This window comes from Miscanthus floridulus, chromosome 12 (genome assembly GCF_019320115.1).
Source record: "Miscanthus floridulus cultivar M001 chromosome 12, ASM1932011v1, whole genome shotgun sequence".
Classification (NCBI taxonomy): Eukaryota; Viridiplantae; Streptophyta; class Magnoliopsida; order Poales; family Poaceae; genus Miscanthus; species Miscanthus floridulus.
In genome coordinates, this window is record NC_089591.1 from 62,071,917 (window position 1) to 62,090,933 (window position 19,017).

Below are 19,017 nucleotides of genomic sequence, written 5' to 3' on the forward strand. Positions count from 1 at the left end.
ATCAAACTTTGTATTCAGAGTTTTTTCATCTGAGGTCATTTAGTGTCTCATTTGAGCAAGTTTGACCAAGTCAAATTTGGTCAAATGAAAAAATAACACTTTGACTCTAGTATTATGAACTCTAAATGACTTCAAATTGAAAAGTTTTGAATACCAAGTTTGTTCAACTCCTCAAGATCTACAATTGTTGTTTTGGTCAACTTTCCATTTGAGATAGTTTGGATGGTTCAAATTTATGATTTTTAAATTTCGACGCCTACAAATCAGTTTTCGGAACCCTAGATTATCTCAAATTGAAAAGTTTTGAATACCAAGTTTGTTCAGCTCATCAAGATCTACAGTCCTTATATAGGCCATTTTTTATTTGAGAAAGTTTGAAAAATATCCGGATAATATCCGTTTTAATAATATCCGGATATATCCGATACTTATCCGGATTATCCGATATCCGCCGGATATCGATGATATTACATTCGTATTTGATATCCGCCTAAGATATCCGTTTTATTATTCGTATTCGAAAAAAATTACGGATATCCGAGTAACTATCCAGATAAGTGTTCATATTTGTTTGGTCGAACGAACGGTCGAATAAATATCCGTACCGTTTTCATCCATAGGGTTGAGTCCTGAAAACAACGTCAGAGATAGTGAGAAAATATGACATAATAATTGCATGCCTTAATTTAACGGTGGTCAAAATTAAAATATATAATATTATTCTACATTAATTCTATATCACCGTTGGGCAGAAATAGAATTAATGCTTGGAAAAACTCATGAATACAAAATTATAATATTGCTATTATCCGCCCTGTTTGCTTGGCTTATAAGCCGTACTTTTTCAGCCAACGAACATTATTTTTCTCTCACAACAAATAAGTCAACAGTACTTTCAGCCATAGCTTATCAGCCAAGCGAACAGGACGATCAACGTTGGTCAGAAAAATAACAATATCATAATTTACTGAATAAAATTAACTGCTCTTCAAATTAAATCATCCCATTGGTTCGATTTAATTTGAAGATAATAAACATCTAATTTGCAGCGGAAACATGAAAAACAATTTATTTACTTTTCAGGAGCATTTTGATTACTTATCTACTCTCTAAAAATTAAACACGTTGGTGCAAATTTATAGAGATAAAAACTAGATAAAACATATTGTCAATATGCTACTGAAAAAAAAGAAAAAACTTAAAGCTGTTATCTACTGTTCATTCAGCCCGGGACTTAAATCGGCCCACAGCCTATTCGCGCGCTACGCGTTTCCGCATCCCAGGGCGCAACCTGTGCCTGGACCGGGATTCTGCTCTCCCGCCTGGACCAAATTCGGCCCGAGCGCTATGAGCCGTCGATCGTGATCCGACGGTCGCGCGCGAGGATTGGAGGAACAAAACCCCCTCCCGGTCGCTCCCCCAAACCCTATGGCTCACTCTCTTCCTCTACTTCTCTCTCTTCACCGCGCTACACACCACAGCCGCCGCAGCCGACGACTCTGAGACGGGCACGATGTAGGAGATGGCGTCGTCGTGGCACCCCTCGCCGGCGCACGCGTGTGGCCAGAGCCGCGCGCGGCGCCATCGAGCGACACAACGGTGGTGCCATTTGGAGCCCCGCGCTAGTGGACGCGGAGCGCTGGCTAGCCGACGACTTGGGCTTTTCTTCCCGCGTGCCGACGAGGCATCGGCGGGTCCTTCTTCCCGCGCGCGACGGCGTCGACGGTGATGAAGAAACCAGGTAGGTTCCTCCCCCTCTCTGTCCGTTTCGCTTCTAGGGTTTGGGTTTGGTTAGACTGTTTATGCTCGATTCGAACCAATCGATTCATCTCCTTCTACTTTCTACTCAATTTCTACCTCAAGAACTAGATCTACACCTAGAATATGCTCTGATACCAATGATAGAACTTAAGATCGACTAGCCGTAGATCTAGCGGGTATAAACTTATATTTAGGATATAGTAAACCCTAGAACATGAACTAGTGCTTAGAAACAGAGAGAGAGAGAGAGAGAGAGAGAGGGATGTGGTGTTAGCAAAGCGTCGGTTGCCTTGGAGGTAGATGAGCTGGCCATGGCGTCGGTGTCGATGACGTGGTGAAGGCGTAGAGTAGTATTGGAGTTCGGCGATGGTGTGGACGTCGCAGTGGAGGCACGGTCGCAGAGGCGGCGGTGAAGACGCGGCGGTGGCGGCTTCCCGTCGCTGACAGTGCCCCCTCTCTAGATCGGCTTAGGGTTAGGATGTAGGTGGGGTTTGTGGCGGCTCAGGTGAACCTCGTGCCTTGTGCCCCGGCCCTCATCTCCTTTTTATGGCGCTGTGCGACGGAGGCCCACCAACCATAGATAGGGTTGGACGCAATTAGGACGCGAATCATGGGCCCAATTAATCGTTGGGCCTAAGTTAGTAGAGATCAACGGAACAAGGGAAGCCCTGGGCCCACCTCGCACCACTTTCCCCCTAGTTTCTTGCTGTGGTCAAGGATTGATTCTCGCACCACTTTTCCCCTACTAGTTCAGAGAAAAGAAAAAACAAGAGATGCCCAGTTCGCCATCGCCCGATCGCCGTTCACCACTTCACCCGCTGACGCCGGCTCGCGCCACGCGAGAGGATGTCGTCGTGTGCAGTGTGCTCCAGTTGTAGCAGAATATATGGCGGGACCAAAACAATGCTCCCTCGTCGGCGTCCAAGAATTGCCAATCCATCCAAGGCTCCCGTGACGCCGTCGTCTGCATCACCCATACGGCCATACCCCTGCGGCCATCTCCAGTACAGTACTCCTATAGTACGGTTTAGCATTTGGACGGTTTGACCCAGAGTACGGCGAGCACTTGAATGGAGCAGAGTGCTGTGCAGACTGCAGAGCGCCAGAGGGACATCGGGCGGAGCCACAGCTTCGACGAATGGGCTAGCGCTTTCTGTCGGTGTGTGTCACTATTCATTCAGAGTAGATGTCGGTCCGGTTCGGCCTATCCCATATCCGGATTGGTAGTTTTTTTTTCTAGCTGAATATTTTTCTCTTATAATATTTTAGTCAAAACAATATTTTTCAATCAATTCCGAACGGGGCTGCCGCAGTCGGCAGTCCGAGTCTGCACTCACTGCCTGTCTTGGGAGAAGCGGGGATTCGAACTCGAGAAGACGAAGGGCGTCCCCAACAAGCCTATTTGAGCTAGCCGAATTGACCGTGAGAATCTGACATGGAGGAGGGAAGAGTCTCAAAAACAATGCCCTATTTATTTGAGCCTATTTAGCTTATAAGCCATAACTGAAAATACTGTTGACTGATTTATATAAAAAATATTATTTATTAACTAATAAACCATGACTTATAGATCAAATACGACGAAACGAACGTGCCACGAGTCACTAGCGATTGTTTCGTCGCCTATCTCGCACGGTTTCCAAAACATCCACCGTCACTGCCATGCTGGGGCTAGTTCACTCCTGCGTTCAGGCTCTTAGTTTTTTTTTTATTTTTTTTAGTGCTAGCGAAGTCGCCGATCTGCTGGGGACGTTAGCAGGGATAAAAATGGTATGGATATTTTTCCACCGTATTAGATTAAACCCCTGACCGCCTGTCATACTCATAGCCTAGTATTATTGCGTTTGGATGGGCTTATACTGTTAACTAATCTTCTGTTCAGCACGTTCCCACGTCAGCTCCTCGGCTTGATCTAGGACTACTCCAACTCGTAACTCTGGGTCCCTGCCTCCCTGGGACCACTCGTCAGGCACAGGTGTGCGTTGCCCAAACGGTGCGGGTACGAATCTAGCAGCTGATTCTGTGTCAGTCACTCACTCACTCAGAGGCAGTCCCACTGGTGAGCGCACCACCTCATGTGTTGTGAGCACGCAACGCCTGATCCCGTCCTGCCCGTGCCCGTGCTCCGCTCACGGGCCAGTGACGCGCCAACAGTCGCTGACGCCCGTGGTACAACACTAAAGGACCCACATGTCATGCGCTGGACGAGCTGTGCGGCGTTCTTTTCGCTCCAAAAAGTAACACGGATGCACTTGTGTACACGTAGACCTCATTATTTACCTTTTGTTATGCTGACGGCTGGGACCAGGACTCACGTGGTCCCGCACGTCAGCCTGATAAGTACGAAGCTGGTTTCCTTAAACCGCACGCTAATACCAAACCCACCACGGAGAAACGAGGACAAAAAGGTCAAAACTCGCAGGGCCAAACCCGAGACGAGTCGCCCCCACCCCCACCTCCGCAACCACCAAGCCGAATAGCCGATGCCACTATGCTTCCGGGGGGACTCGAGGACGGGAAGCGACGCGGCGCCACCGCCGACGAGGACGCCGACGCTGCCACCTCGGCGTCGGCGGCGTCCCTGAACGACCTCTGCGCCACCGCCGCTGGCGCTGGCTCCGCGGCGGGGGCGCCCGCGCCGCCGTTCCCGAGGGCGGCTGCGTGGGCGGTCGCCGCGCTGCTCGCGGTGGGCCTCGGGGTCGGCGCCCTCGTCCTCGCCGTCGTGCATAGCGCCGCGCTGCTCGTGGTGGCCGTCCTCCTCTCGGCCGCCGTGGCGGCGTTCCTTCTGTGGAATGCCGCCGCAGCGGCGTCGGGCCGCGCGCTGCGCCGGTTCGTGGACGGGCTCCAGGCCTCCAGCCTCCGCGTTGCGGCCGATGGCCAGCTCGTCAAGATCACCGGAGTATGTTTGATGTTCCCACGCGCATTACGTTTCCTTCATCACGAATTTTACTCAATTGGTCAAAGAAATTGTGCTTACCGCTGTGAACTGCAGCATTTATGCTTTGCAATTCAGCTGGTGTTCGCGATTGCATTGCGTTTCTCTGCATTTAATTCACTCATACTTGATGTCTGTGAACAGCAGCTTAAAAACATAGGTGCAATTACCTTGCAAAGGGGATATATATAGGGAGAGAGGGAGAACCCACCCTTATCCGAATTCTATGTCGAGTATTTTTCACAGTACCTTCTCTATTAAAAGCTGTTACATTGGATTCATTATTCAGTTTCAGCTTGCCATTTCACATTTTTGGTACCACTGGTGCTTTATGTTTTCTGTAATGTATGGGCCACAATTACCGAATTACGCATGGGTTAGTTTCAGTATTCCTAGTATCCTAATCTCAATTTTCCGTTCATTCTTTCATGCAGTCTGTTTCATGTGGCGATATTTCACTGATCTCTTCATATGAGAAGGTTGAGAATTGTGTATACACATCTACTCTTTTAAGAAAATGTGCTAGATGGGGTTCCATGACACAAAATCCTTGGAATCAATGTTCCAAGTGGAAATTAGCACATGCTGAGGTAATAGTGCTTTGTTGTCATATGCTCTCAATTTCAATGTTTTCTTACCTGTTTTTATATGAAACATATAAGTAGATCTTTTCCTTTATCTTCTGCCTTAGGCCTGATGTGTTAACTCCTTTTTTTGTCATGCCCTACAGGAGTCTAATGCAATCCAATTTCATCTGAAACATTCCCTTTTGTTCAAAATGATAATGCTAGTGCTAGCAATAGAAACATAGAATAGCCGAAGTCTCTTTCTGTTGCTTTAGTTTCAGTTCCAGTATATTGTATTGCAACACCTATATTCTTCTGTTTCTTACAAGATACGGAGGAATGGTCCACAGGGAGTTTTATACCACAAACTTCACGTTGTTGTTCACCTGACAGTAGTTTTATGGTAGAGTTTCTCAGTTGCATTAATTGAAGAGTCTTGTTGCATAGCTGAACAATATTACAAGTACTTGCAATTTAATATTTCGTTTGAAATAATATTGTTCACTAATATGACTTCCAAGTTCCAAAAAGTCTAAAGTTTATAAAAATCTATAATCTCTGTCATTACTGTAGACAATAACACCTAATACAAGAATTTAAGTTGTCAAATATGATATATTTCTTATTCAAACATTCTGTGGGGTTGGGCAGAGGTTTGCTGCTGATTTCTACATAACGGATGCAAAATCATTTAAAAGAGCCTTGGTGAAAGCTGGGCACCACTCGAAGGTTGTGCCTCTGATCGATGAAAATCTTCTGGTGACAACAAGCAGGGACACTGAGTTATCTTCCACTCTGAAGTATTGGCTCGAAGAAAGAAACCTTTCTTCTGAAGAAGCTCAGGTTATCCGTCTCGAGGAAGGGTAATTAAATGATCCAGAATATTTACCTTTTTTCTATGGACTATGTATGCTGAACCCTTGTAAACTGAATAATACGATCTCACATGACTACAGGTATATCAGAGAAGGAATGCGGTTGAGCGTGATTGGAATGTTGAGCAAGAAGAACGGGGATGCCATGATACTTCCTCCGCCGGAGCCTCTATCGACGGGCTTTGTGTTGCTGTCGTGTCTCCTCCCATCATATTTTGACGGAATAGTGCTGAGATTGGTCGACAGAAGTTACTTCGTGCCAAACTCTGGCGTCTCATGAAGAGCTGTGAGAACTCGGTGAGATGTAACAGCTAACAACTCTTGTGCTGTGCCCTTGCCCCTTGGGAGCTTCTTTCCTGTACGGGTCCACATTTTTTTTTTTGCTTTTGGGACTCGATCATGTGGTGGTTTTCAGGTAATCCTAATGTACATTCTCACTTGGTTGATAGTTGTAGTGCTAGTCATTTCTGGGGATGGATTGTGTGTGTTTCTGGTCCCTTTGTTTTTCCTCTTATAAGATGAAATTCGTTGGTCGTTCCTAATTGCTATTACTACCATTTTGCTCTGTCTACTTCGTTGGGGTTTGAGGACGGAGTCTAGCACCCTTGCCTGACTGCCTCTATCTGAAATACTGGTAGTGGACTAGTGGTACTATGGTTTTCGGTCTGGACCGCTCCCGACCTCCCGTCAAGCCGGGGACGGCTGGAGGCCCATTTCGTATGCACCTGGTTACAATCCCTTTTTCTGGCCAATTGGCAAATGGAAATACAGTCAGACTCAAGCTTCGAGCATCAAGGCTGGCGGCTGCGTCAGTCGTGACGCATTCCGCTCCATGCACGCCAGGACGTGCTGCTGCTGTGCTGTAAGCCCACGGAGCACATCTGTCTTTAAAAAAAAAAAACTCAAAGCATTGACGCATTGCATTGCATCGCATCCATAGGAACTCGTGACTCGTGGCCACCGACATCCCGCTGTCGTGGATGGCGAGGGCACCTGGCGCCGTCGCTGTGATCCTCCACGCCTCCACGGCGTATCCCAATTCCCAACTGATCGAACCGGGCATCGTTGCCCTTTTACTCGAAGACCTGCCTACTGGGCTCCGATCATCACCGGACAATGACCCCTGGCTCATGACTACCAATCTACCATTGGTCGTACAGAAGCCGAGGCATAAACCTGCCGCTTCCTCTATGCAAGGCCCTATGTTGAGCGGCTTGAGCGTCCGATAAGGATCAAGCCCATTAGACCAAGTAGGGGTGGGCATAGAACCCGAGTTACTCGAACCTGACCCTCAAACTCGAAATAGAGTAATACTATATGCCATTTAGTATTTGTAATTGATTGATTGATTGCACTATTATCTAATGCTAATAGTGATGTAATTGGGGCCTACTGATTTTATGGTGTAATGATTGTATGTTTTTGTCCGAAAATTCTAATGAGAGTTGTTGTTTATATTGCTTAAACTTGCAGCTATAGTTCTCTCTCTTCAGAACTTTTGACGATTTTCAAGATTTTGGGTAGTCTAGGAATACCCAAACCTGAAATTTAAGGTATTCGATCAATACAAATTTTCGGTTATCAAATTTGAAAACAAATTTCATAAATCCCAAATTAATCAGGTAACTTGTGTGCCCACACCTAAGGCCAAGCAATGGCCGGAGAATGTGGCATCCCCATCCCCTTTGCTTCTTTCTGTTCAATTAGCATTAGATGGCATGACCAATCCAACTCAACCTGACCTGATCAGTGCATCTGGTGAGCTCGGGTTATGATTTCTAGCACCATTAGATTGACATGAAGTGCAATTTTTTTTACTCAAAACTTGACCTAATAACTCGATCGCCGAGTGGGACGTCTAATTATTATCCCGACCGTCTCTTGCTTGCCCCCAATGGAAAAAAAAAATTGGTTGTGGTAGGTATCCAGTCAATCGCTCCCGTGATTCGTGCGGATGCATGTAGACACTGTGTTAGTTTAGATACAACAAATCGATTGGACTATGTTAATCGACACGATCACGGATATGTTTATCTGCAAGCACACCGTAAACCAAACCGCGAACTGCCCGGCCAGTGACGTATTTGACGTGTTGATTATTTTCTTGTGCCTACAGCACCGAGTAACATCATGGCTTCTGTTTTTACTGATCTGTCACCGTCGATCTTTCCTGCTGCCGTCGCCAGCAAAGGCTCCGGTCGACTTACCTTATAATCTATACTATTTAACTTGTTTTTTTAGTCAGAACTATATTTTTTTCTCACAACAATTTAGCCAGAACAATATTTTTCAGTCAAGTTTCGGCAAGCCAAACGGAACTAACGTCGTGTTCCTGCAGTCCGGTCCCTGCGCTGCGCTTCCCAATTTCCGTGGGAAGCGGCTCCCCTTGCCCAGGATGAATGATCCCGGATTTCAGGTATAAATCCTCAAAAAAAGCTAGATTGGATAAGCTTGTTCGTTAGCCATACTTATCAGTCATAATATAATATTTTTTCTTCGCCACCAAACATCAACCGGCCTATAAGCAATCGAAACGCCACCAGGTGTATATCGGGCCCACGCGGCAGACACCGTACCACTCGCTACCACCACAATCCCGGCGCGCACACCACACGAGCGCTCGACACGGGGGTCGCCATCACGCCTCAATAATTCACTGCCCACCCGCCGTCGCCACCAGTAGTCCGAGCACCACTGGCGTACGCAGCTCGCCAATAATAACGCGCCCAAAGCAGAGGCCGAAACCCGCGAGGCCGCGACGCGCAGGGCCAGTGGCGACCACGACACACGGGGAGGCGCGAAAAGGAGCTGAGCTGAGCCCGGCAGCACTGCCTGCCGGCCATGTCCACGCCCCGCCGCCGCCTGGTGACCACCGCCTCCCCGTCCCTCCGCTTCCTCGGCCTGCTCAAGCAACCCGATGACGCACCCAGCGCCCACGGCGGCGTCCAGGAGCCGCTGGAGCTCGACGAGCGCGACGTCGTCTGGTCCTCCTCCAGCAGCGCGACCTCCTCGTCCTCGACCTCCGCGGCCTCCTCGCCGTCCCCGTCCGCCAGCAGCCTCCGGAGGCCGATCTCCACGTCGTCGCGCCACTTCCCCGCGGGCAGCATGGGCCGCCTGTCCGCGCTCCTCGCCGACGACCACCCCCTGCACGCGCCCACCACCGCGCCCGTCCCGGCCGTCGCGCGCCCAGAGAGACAGCACGCCCCGCAGCCGTACCACCAGTCGGCGCCCGTCGCTGTGCCGGCCTGGTCCAAGGCCATGACCGCGGCGGACAGGAACAGGCGCCGTCGGGAGGCGGAGATGCAGGCCGCGGACTACGAGGACGACGACGACGGCGAGCCCGTGGTGCCGCCGCACGAGATGGCCGCGCGGCGCGCCGCGGCGGCGGCGTCGGTGATGGAAGGCGCCGGCCGCACGCTCAAGGGGCGCGACCTCCGGCGCGTGCGCAACGCCGTGTGGCGCACCACCGGCTTCCTCGACCTGTGAAAAAGGACGTCCCTTTCCTTTGGAGGTTTCGTTTCGTTCTCTGGCCACGTCACTCCACTCCACTTGAGAGCTGCGAGCTGCCTCGGACCTTGGCCGCTGCTGGGCAGCTTCTTGTTGCGTAGCGTGGTGCTGTGTAAGCCAGCTGCCAGGCACTGAAAAAGCCAAAAAGGTTGGCGTTTCCTTACTAGGTTTATGAGGTGTATTTTTTGTGGAAGTAGCTGCAGGTGCTTCAGTATTTTTCCTTGGAAGAAAACTACTGTGATCAGTCTGCAACTAGTATATGTTCTAAGATCTCGTCAACTCTTTGCCCTTGTTTAGTTCCAGCCTAAAATTTTATTATCTGTCACATCGAATATTTGACACATGTATAGAGTATTAAATATAGACTAAAAAATAACTAATTACATAGTTAATTAATTGCATAGTTTACGACTAATTTATGAGACGAATCTTTTAAGCCTAATTAATCCATAAATTGTCAAAAAAAGTGCTACAGTAACACATGTGCTAATGACAGATTAATTAGGTTTAATAAATTCGTCTCGTGCTTTACTGACGGATTCTGTAATTTATTTTTTATTAGTATTTGAGCACCTCATGCGACACCCCAGGTAACATCCGATATGACATCCAAAACTTTATTGACCGTATCTAAACAAGGCCTTTGACAAAGAGATTTTCTCGGAAGATGATGCAAAATAGCTAAAATTGTTGTGTAGCAGAGCTCATGTCACTATTAAACCTGTGGTCTAGTGTGCAGAAGTGCAAAACAGGTGTGGTGTGTTCATAGCTTTTGTATACCTTGTTCACTTGTCTTATAATCCATACTTTTTCAGCTTGTTTTTTCAGTTGGAACCATATTTTTCTCTCACAACAAATTAGCTGGAACATTGTTTCGACTTGTTTTTTCAGCGAAGCAAACGGGGCCATATATATGTCCAATTGCTTTCCTTTTGCATTGCTTGAGCATGTTGATAAGTCATGTCCTTCGAAGCCGATTTCTGAAAAAAACTGGATATTAGGATGGTAAACACTCAATTACGACATAGCATTCCCTTAAGGAGCTTTCCTGAGCTGATGGTTTTAGCTGAAAACTTTAAGTGAAACTTTCCTAAAATGGTAAGTAGCTTCAGATTCACATTTTGACCCGGTAAAACGTAATGCAGAAAGCACCTAAATGAAGGATAACAGCAGTTTACAAGCCGAATCATCTTTAATCTTTCAGTGTTGAGGATAAGAGCTTGTTTGGTCGGTGCCGTAGTTTGCCATATTCAACCTTCGGTAAATTGTAACTACCACAGAGCAAAATCAAATGCACACTTGTGTCAAAGTTTGATATGAAAATGAGTACATGACATGTGGGACAGGGTGCTAAGAAAGTATAGCACGTTATTGTTATGGCAGTGAACCAAACAGCTGCCGAAAAAACTATGGCTTGACCAATCATTGGCGTGGCAAGTTTTAGTCATAAACCAAACAGGAAGTGATGACGTTTCTTAGACCCTGTTGGTTTGGCCGTGAGATTGTGTAATCCAGTTTATAGGTGTGGAATACAAGATTGAAAATAAACTAGTCTGGAACATCATATAAGATTACATGAGTTGGAGAGCCTGGATAATATAAGGTGGCCTACAAATTGAGATGTCTGTTGGCCACTTGAAGTAATATAAACACTCAATTATATACTAAGTTGTTTATATAAACCCGAGGTAAGCAAACAAAACCTTACATCGTTGCTCGCCTCCTACAGCTGTCGTGGACTCTTCCGGCTCAGTGTGGTGGACTGATGGTACACACGCGCGTACTGCACAGGCGTTTTGCTTTTCCGGTGAAGGCGGCACCGCCCCATCGTTAGCCTTGTCCATACCAGAGGAAGTTAATTACTCTCAAGATTCGACATCATTGCTCGGCTTACATCGTCAGTCTGTCGACGGAGTAACGACGATGCCAGTATGCGCGCGCCGTGGCAAGAATTTTTATGCTCTGAAACTTTTGCCGGTGAGGGCTCTGATGGAACCTGTTAGGAATTTTACACGCACGGCCCGGTTCCCTCTCCGCCTTTACGTATTCCAAGTAGCGGCAGCGACTTGTTTAGGTCTCGTATGTACGAGAATTCCGTTCTGGCCCGCGAATATGCTTTGCCTCATTCCTTGGTGGCCCTCCCTTGAAGATGATCGATCCCATGGCAGATTGGCAGCTCTCGAGCCTTTGCGGTGAGGCAGACCGACCGACCAACTGAATCAGAAGCCTTTGCAAATGACAAACTGAATCAGAAGCGCAGACGACAATACGCCAGGGTCCGGGTCCGGTGCCGAGCATAGGATGCCCATTTCCTTTCCAATGGCTGCTGGATCAAGGCAGCCTTGGACCGTTAAACTCGACCGGTAGTGGAGTTCTGGACTGCACAAAGTGTATTATTGCTCCTTCAATGGCACCAAAATCACTACTACTAGGACCGTAGGCTACTAGTAGTAGCCTAGTAGGGCCAAAGATTCCGCGACACCCTGCGCCATCCATCCATCAGTAAACCGAGCAGCATCTCAGGCCGTTCAGACGTCTTTGAGTAGGGAGCACTCCAATCAGTGAGGACATCAGTGATCGTCCCAAAGTCCGAATGATGCCGATCTCCAATCAGCAAAAGGCACCAGCGAAACGTCTGATGGGCGTCGATCCACGCCGAGCGGTTCGCGTGGGAAGTTCTGGGCTCCTGGTCCTGGCACTGGCATCTCTCGCCGCGAGATGCCCCCCGACGGCCCGACCCATCCCTTTCAGGCTTTCACGCGCCAGCGTCAGCTGGACCGCGACGCGCGCGGAAAGCACCAAGGGGGGCAGCAGAAGAAACGGCAACTGTAACTGATCATCACTTTACTGTATTGTTTTCGGCACAATCTGTGGGCTGCAAGCATCACGCTTGCCTTGCCTTCTTTCGAGATTGTTTTCTCGAAGAAGTTTTGGCCAAGAAGGCACTTTCACGTCTGGCCAAGTGATCAGGCATATCCTGAGTACCATTATTTTACTGTCTTCTTTACTTGGCCTAGTGATGATGTAAGTATGAGCCCCCTGGAAATTGACAGGGAAATAAATTACAGGGTTACTTCTGCTTCAAGAACCTTATCATGGCGGAATGGATGGAGTCAACCAAGCTACTCATGCCAAACATGGGAGGGATGGGGGGTCCCCCTGCTACAAGTCTACAACCTGGAGGGTCCATTCCGTTTGTTTGCCTTGAGAAAAAGCCAGGTTGAGATTCTTATCCTCCAAAGATTTCACTAAATTTTCTGATTTTGATGGGACCAAATGTCCCACTTTTTCTCTGAAAAGGAATGATCAGATGTAGAGAACTAGAGATAACGACAGGATTATGCAACGTGGAATGTACAGCGACGATTTTTTTTTTTGGTAAACAATGTGTCATTGGATCGAGTTTGTTGAATGGCTACAGTTTTTCTTCTTCACAGAGACCTGTTTAATATACATAACCATAATGCATCTTTTGCTAGCTATTCACAGCCACACATCACCTGATGATTCACATGTTAGACCTTAAGCAGGATCTCTAGGCATAGAACTAGCATGTCTATTTGCTATTGAATAAAATCATGTGTCCTAGAACATCTACTAGTGCAGTAGCAGAACGAGAGAAAGAGAGGGGTGAAGGGTGCAAACCTTCGGCCACCTTGGATGAAGATAGGCTCGCCATCGCAGTGCTTGGCGATAACCCAGTGGCGGTGTCGAGTCGAAGGGCGGCGGTGCAGTAGCGGTTGCAAGGCAATCCGGCGACATAGCAGCCCCTCGGTGTAGATGTAGTGGCGGCGACAGCGCGGCTGATGGCTTCCCGTCACTGGCTGCGCCCCTCTAGATCGGATTAGGGATTTCGGTGGGGAACTATAGCTCAGGCGAACCTCGTAGTCAGAGCCGCCGGTCCCCACCTCTATTTATTGCGCAGTGTGACAGGGACCCTACAGCCATAGTGGGCTGGACGCCCCCAATCAGGGCGCTGATCAAAGGCCCAACTGGGCCGTTGAGCCCAGTTTGGGATTAGAGATCAACATAACATCACAGAATCTGTATCGATATATTACTGACTGCATTTTGTTTATGATAAAAGGATGGAACAGACGATTTTACAATTGTATCAGACTATCAGATGCCTGACGAAGATGCCTCTTACTACATTGCATCTTGTTAAACCAGGTTATGGCAAAACCATACATCAACTTATATACATGGTTTGCTAACCATTCACAGTCATGCATCATCTGAAAACTTGCCGAATCCACTTTTATATATCTGACTGCATTTTTCTTTTACCAAAAGCAGCTGGAAATCGAGAATTAACAATAGGATCAGCTGGCCTTGGAAGATGCTTTGCATACTGCGACTTGTGGATCCATAGTATTGCAAAACTATAGGGGGTACTGGGGTACATGTTAATATTTCAATCTATGGTGCAAAATTTTGGCTACTATTAGCTCTTGCATCCATCCATGATTTGTTCTGATGTGATGAATCATCTTGCATATGATAAATTTTACTGGGCACCACGTTACATCATTATATGTAGGTAACATCCTGATAGGTACTGCACCTTTACCTACCTGCATGTATCACAGCGCAACTAATTACCGACGAACTTGGCATGCCAATATCTACTCCGATTGGGCATGGAGCTGTTCTTAGATGTCAAGTATGTTTGTTACTCTAGTGTGAAGACCTGAATGCCATGCACAATGGTGGACTGATCTTGGCCAAGGCAAGCAAGGATTCAGGGAAGATCCAAAGCCCATCACCACATATCAACCCAGATGCAACTGCTGGCACCATTAAAGATGCTTTACTTTTGTCAATCATGTGCCAGATGAAGACTATCAAGCTCCCCACACACATGTCGATAGCAAAGCTCGCACCAACTAGGAAGGGAACCCCCATTGCCATTGGTAGAGGAACCCATTTGCCATACTTTGGTGGCAAGAGGTCCCTCGTCAGATTGGCTACCACTGCAAATCCGAAGAATCCATAGCACAGCTGCAAACAATGTCGGGGCAGAGCAGAGAAGCCCTGGACACCAAGAATTGCCATATTGCGGTAGATTAGAGCATATGGTGCCTTCCAGTACCCATCAGGGTTGCCAATGTCAAAAGCCTTGTAGAACAGAAAAAATGTCAGCGGTCCAATGACACAGCCCATGGCAGTGCCAATAGCCTGAGCGGTAATCATTGATTTAGGTGATGTTAATGTAAGATGTCCAGTCTTGAAGTCATGCATCAGATCAGCGGATATTGACACCAGTGATTTCACCAAACCACAGCCCACTAGGCCAGCAACAACACCAGAGTCCTTCCCAGCCCAGGCCGCAAGAATGAAGAGCGCAACCTTTCCATAATTGTAGGCCATGTTGATATCAGTAAGGCCAGCACCATAGGCATTGCAGAAACCCAATGCCGGAGCCAATAAGTATGCTATGATAACATAGTACCATTTCATCTCATGGAACATCAAGGGAATGGCAAACACAGCAACAACTGATAGTGCAAGATATCCAGAGTAGGCTAGCCAATTGGGGATACTGTCTTTTGTAAAAACCTCATTGCGCTGAATTTCATCAAGCACTGGAATGTCTTCCTCTATAAATAGGATGAGACCCACATAAGATCATATTCACAAAAAAAATTAAAAGATATTCACAGGAGTTAGTCAGACTATTCACCTTTCTTTGCATTCTTCAGTCTTGATCTGTCAAGCAGACTCTTAACAGTGAATGCAACAATCTTAACAAAATTGTATAGACCGTCTCCCAAGATGAGCGCTATGCAGATGAAGGCCTAGAAAATAAGAGAAGGTATGTAAGACATGACTGATAGATTTGCACTAATGAAATGGAACTGTTAACAAACCTTGTAACCTTGCAGGCTTCTCATACTGCTCTCTGGCATATCTGCAGGATACCAATCCCCTTTCAAATCACTGATCAGTGGCCACATTATTCCCCATGAGAGAAGCGCACCAAGAAGGAGAGACAGATTAACAAGGTGGGAGCAAATCATCCCAGCACCAACATATGTTAGACTGAAGTCGAAGAAAAAGCTGAAATCCAAGAAGCATATATCTCATCAGGTGAAATTTTTATTAGTCAGGAACTAACTTGAACGGCTAATGAACCAAAAGACTTGTGTTACGTTTGTTTCCAAGCTCTAAGTCCAAAAGTGGGAAACTGTGAAAACCCACAATTGTCTCCACCTGAGTAAAACCACTGGAAGAAGCTCCAAAAGAAGCTGATTGCAAAGTATTTTGTGAACCCATTCACTTGCTGCCTATTGTGAACATACACAAAAACAATTCAATAAATTGAAATTTTGTCTGAATCTACAGGAATGAGTTATGTGAGAGAACGACATACTTTGCTGTTGCATCTCCATGAGTTGTGTGGAATCCATTTATAAGCACAGCTGTTGCAGTACCACTTGGGTAAGTTAATTTGTAGTCAATTATCATGATCTGAAATGGTACAACGTCAGTAGCAGATTTCCACCATCCACTTACACCAAACAACCTAATAAATTCCAGAAGTTCTTGAAATAGCATGTGTAAAAGCTCAGACGAACTGGGTCCATTTTTAAAGGGCTCACAATACACATGTTCAGTTATCGACTTTGTGCATGAGCTTATCAACTTATGCATGTGTCGGTGCACTTGTACTACTTGTTAACTTTTATTCAGCCAACACTGGTTGTCTGGCTGTAACAATGTAACAATTGCAGCTCTATGCATCTATGGACACAGAAGTCGCATTACTATTTATTCCATTATCTAAACAATATGCATTCCATTTGGCAATGTATACCTCAATCCACAAGTAAAAAAAAGCTAGCATTCAGTATGGAGAAACACAAGTGGTTTGGACTTTTTTTTTTTGCATCGCTATCACCTAGCTGGTTAAACAACTCAATTCAATCAGCAGACGGTGCCCAGTAGCGACAATAAGGAAACCATCAATCAAATGGTGGAAATGGTGAAATACTACCCATTGCGCCAAAGTAAAGTGCCTAACTATAATCCCGAGAACTTTTGTCCCTTTCCCCTCTCTTATACGTAATCCGTAACTACAGTTCTAAGAATTTTTGTCCCTTTTCCCCTTTTATACGTAATCCGAGAGGAACTCTTGTGCAAACCTGAAATAAGCTGACGTTCACAAACCACAAGATAACAAGACAGATGTTATGGCTCACGCATGAGTGCATGACGCCAAGGAAGGATACAGCCAAGAAATCATTTTCTTTTCTTTTGAGAACTTTAATTCTGTTTTGTACTCAAAGATAACTTTTTTTAAAAAAGAAAAGAGCAGGATGGTGGAACGACAAAAAAAAATGCTTATTTTACTTCTTGCCAGAGGATCAACATTTTGGCGGGCAATAATGGGGAACGGAACAAGATTTAGGTAGAAAGGTAATGTCGCGCAGTTCTTGACTTCTTGGGAATAAATAAGAGAGCTCAGTTTACCGACCTTCCTTAGAGGTATCAGCGCAACAATCCCGACGAAGCTTACGGCGAAGAGGAAGCCGGTCATCCAGCCAATGCCGGGCTCCTTGTAGCTTCCCGGCACGTTACCTTCCGTCTCCTCGCCGGCCATCTCGTAGGTCCTCTTGTTCAGCCCAAGCAAGAAGGAGCCAAACCCACCTGCGGCAACATCATCAATCCAAGGTCACCAGTCACCACAGACAAGAACGGAAGATTCGATCACAAAACTCCGCACGTCTCTTACCTCCAGTGGCGATGCTGTAGCATGCGACGGCGCAGGTCTGGACGACGGTGTTCTCCTGGCGGGTGAACGGGCGCGTGGCGACGCCAAAGCGGGCGAGCGCCTGCGTCCACCCGCGGAGGACGACGAAGGCGATGAGCGCGGCGGAGACGTTGAGCGTGGGGACGAGCCCCGTGGTGAGGGCCAACTTCATGACGATCACGCTGTACATGGCGCCGACGGCGAGGCTCGCCACCATCCCGCGCGCCGTCAGCTGGTCCCGCCACGGCGGCACGCGCCCCGCGCCGCGCGCTTCGCCCGCCTCGGAGTCGCCGTACAGGCAGACGGCCGCCTCCGCTTCCTCCTGGTGCTCGTGGCCGTGGCCCCCGCTGTCCCACGCGTGCGCCATCGCCAGCTCGAGGCGCGGCGGCGGCGGCCTGTGGTGCCGGTGTTGCTGTTGGTGTTGCCGCCTCCGCCGCTCCTGCTTCATGGCGGAAAGATTTTCGCAGCGTCAGATTCGTGCCCGTGGGGATTGAGATTCGGATGCGGGTACAGTGGAGGAGGGTGTTGGTGAAATTAAAAGAGGAAGCCTCGCATGCCAGCGAGTTCTTGGCCCGTTGGCCGTGGGTGACCAAGAGTACGGTGTCAGTGAGTTCTACTGGCAAAGGCGAGTTTATGAACACGAGTGGGATCTTCGAAGGATGAGAGCAAGCAATCCATGGAGCAAGAAAATAACTTTATGAAGAATTCATGGACCTTATTTCTGAGTGGAACGGAGAAATTTCATCAGAGGGAAGAAGAAGAAAAAAAATATATCTCACCACACCTCGGCTCCTCCTGCTCCAGCCAGAAGGGCAACACAGAACTGAGCCAGTGACAGAGGAAGAGATGTGGAGCTCGCCGAAAAGAGGGAAAGTGATGGGTAAAAGGAGAAAGTGCATCTCCAATTTTTGACAGGCCAATAACTCACAAGAAAGAAACATAAAAATGTAAATTCCCCTACCTGGGTGATGCTTCACAGTATGAAGTGCTCCTCAGGAAGCAAGGGAGAGCTCCTGCGCAAGGAACCAGACGCAGGCTGCAGCCATAGAGCTCGAATCTAACAAATAAGCAAGGGAGAAGAATCCACTTCAGCACACAATGAGATGCTGGGTTCCGTGCAAGAAACACCCTTCCGCACCCGGCCCGGACGAGCGGCTGGGGTTAATTTCTGTTTTCAGCCAAAAAAAAAAGAAGTGAAGTCAACACGGACAACAGGGGTGTGAAATCGACCCGCTATATCGAACATCGATGATTTCAAGGAATTAGTGGCGTAGGAGTACTATATATATATATATATATAACAAGAAGACGTTGCCTACCTGGGAACGGAAGCTCGACAAGAAACGAACGCCATAGTGACGAGACAAGAGCGGCTCATCAAAAGAAAACTTGCCCCGGACCTCACTTCCCTCTTCCAGTGACGCGACGGCAGCAGGGAGCTTGGGAGCACCCGGGCCACGGCCGTGGTCTTTGTACACGCGGGCACCAGTGCCAAAATGGGCAAGCGACAAGAATCACTGCCCGGAAAACCACACCAGCCGGTGCGCGGCGGCGCGGTTCATGCACGCACGCAAAGCCGTCCGCTTTTTCTGGCCATGCTGCGGGAGCGGGACGTGG

General features: G+C 47.6%; 3 protein-coding genes across 4 annotated transcripts; 2 read left to right on the forward strand and 1 right to left on the reverse strand.

Annotated features, from left to right (window-relative positions):
* The first annotated feature begins 4,178 nt into the window (after positions 1 to 4,178).
* On the forward strand, positions 4,179 to 6,705 carry LOC136497638 (uncharacterized membrane protein At1g16860-like). The gene is made up of 4 exons (XM_066493481.1): positions 4,179 to 4,660; positions 5,131 to 5,286; positions 5,914 to 6,125; positions 6,219 to 6,705. Exons 1-4 carry the CDS (start codon positions 4,253 to 4,255, stop codon positions 6,415 to 6,417), a joined length of 975 nt encoding a protein of 324 aa, XP_066349578.1. The 5' UTR covers positions 4,179 to 4,252; the 3' UTR covers positions 6,418 to 6,705.
* A 1,991-nt stretch (positions 6,706 to 8,696) lies between these two features.
* On the forward strand, positions 8,697 to 9,964 carry LOC136496809 (protein S40-7-like). The gene has a single exon (XM_066492565.1). The coding sequence runs from the start codon at positions 8,979 to 8,981 to the stop codon at positions 9,621 to 9,623; it is 645 nt and encodes a 214-aa protein (XP_066348662.1). The 5' UTR covers positions 8,697 to 8,978; the 3' UTR covers positions 9,624 to 9,964.
* A 3,715-nt stretch (positions 9,965 to 13,679) lies between these two features.
* On the reverse strand, positions 13,680 to 18,327 carry LOC136496808 (probable metal-nicotianamine transporter YSL9). 2 transcript variants are annotated; one of them, XM_066492563.1, is made up of 8 exons: positions 18,180 to 18,327; positions 17,383 to 17,842; positions 17,125 to 17,297; positions 16,021 to 16,118; positions 15,800 to 15,934; positions 15,518 to 15,707; positions 15,331 to 15,445; positions 13,680 to 15,247 (listed from the first exon to the last, which is right to left on the reverse strand). In XM_066492563.1, exons 1-8 carry the CDS (start codon positions 18,297 to 18,299, stop codon positions 14,325 to 14,327), a joined length of 2,214 nt encoding a protein of 737 aa, XP_066348660.1. In that variant the 5' UTR covers positions 18,300 to 18,327; the 3' UTR covers positions 13,680 to 14,324. The 2 variants fall into 2 exon arrangements, with proteins under 2 accessions (XP_066348660.1, XP_066348661.1); XM_066492564.1 differs by lacking the exon at positions 18,180 to 18,327 and having other exon boundaries at positions 17,383 to 17,848.
* Positions 18,328 to 19,017: the final 690 nt, after the last annotated feature.

What these genes read in the sequence shown, in the direction of transcription:
- LOC136497638 (XM_066493481.1), top strand. Translation starts at nt 4,253, where the DNA reads ATGCTTCCGGGGGGACTCGAGGACGGGAAGCGACGCGGCGCCACCGCC. An exon ending in AGCTCGTCAAGATCACCGGA is followed by an intron (nt 4,661 to 5,130) that starts GTATGTTTGATG and finishes TCTTTCATGCAG; the next exon opens with TCTGTTTCATGTGGCGATAT. An exon ending in GGAAATTAGCACATGCTGAG is followed by an intron (nt 5,287 to 5,913) that starts GTAATAGTGCTT and finishes GGGGTTGGGCAG; the next exon opens with AGGTTTGCTGCTGATTTCTA.
- LOC136496809 (XM_066492565.1), top strand. Translation starts at nt 8,979, where the DNA reads ATGTCCACGCCCCGCCGCCGCCTGGTGACCACCGCCTCCCCGTCCCTC.
- LOC136496808 (XM_066492563.1), bottom strand. Translation starts at nt 18,299, where the DNA reads ATGCACTTTCTCCTTTTACCCATCACTTTCCCTCTTTTCGGCGAGCTC. An exon ending in CTTAGAGCTTGGAAACAAAC is followed by an intron (nt 15,708 to 15,799) that starts GTAACACAAGTC and finishes CTTGGATTTCAG; the next exon opens with CTTTTTCTTCGACTTCAGTC. An exon ending in ACTGAAGAATGCAAAGAAAG is followed by an intron (nt 15,248 to 15,330) that starts GTGAATAGTCTG and finishes TCCTATTTATAG; the next exon opens with AGGAAGACATTCCAGTGCTT.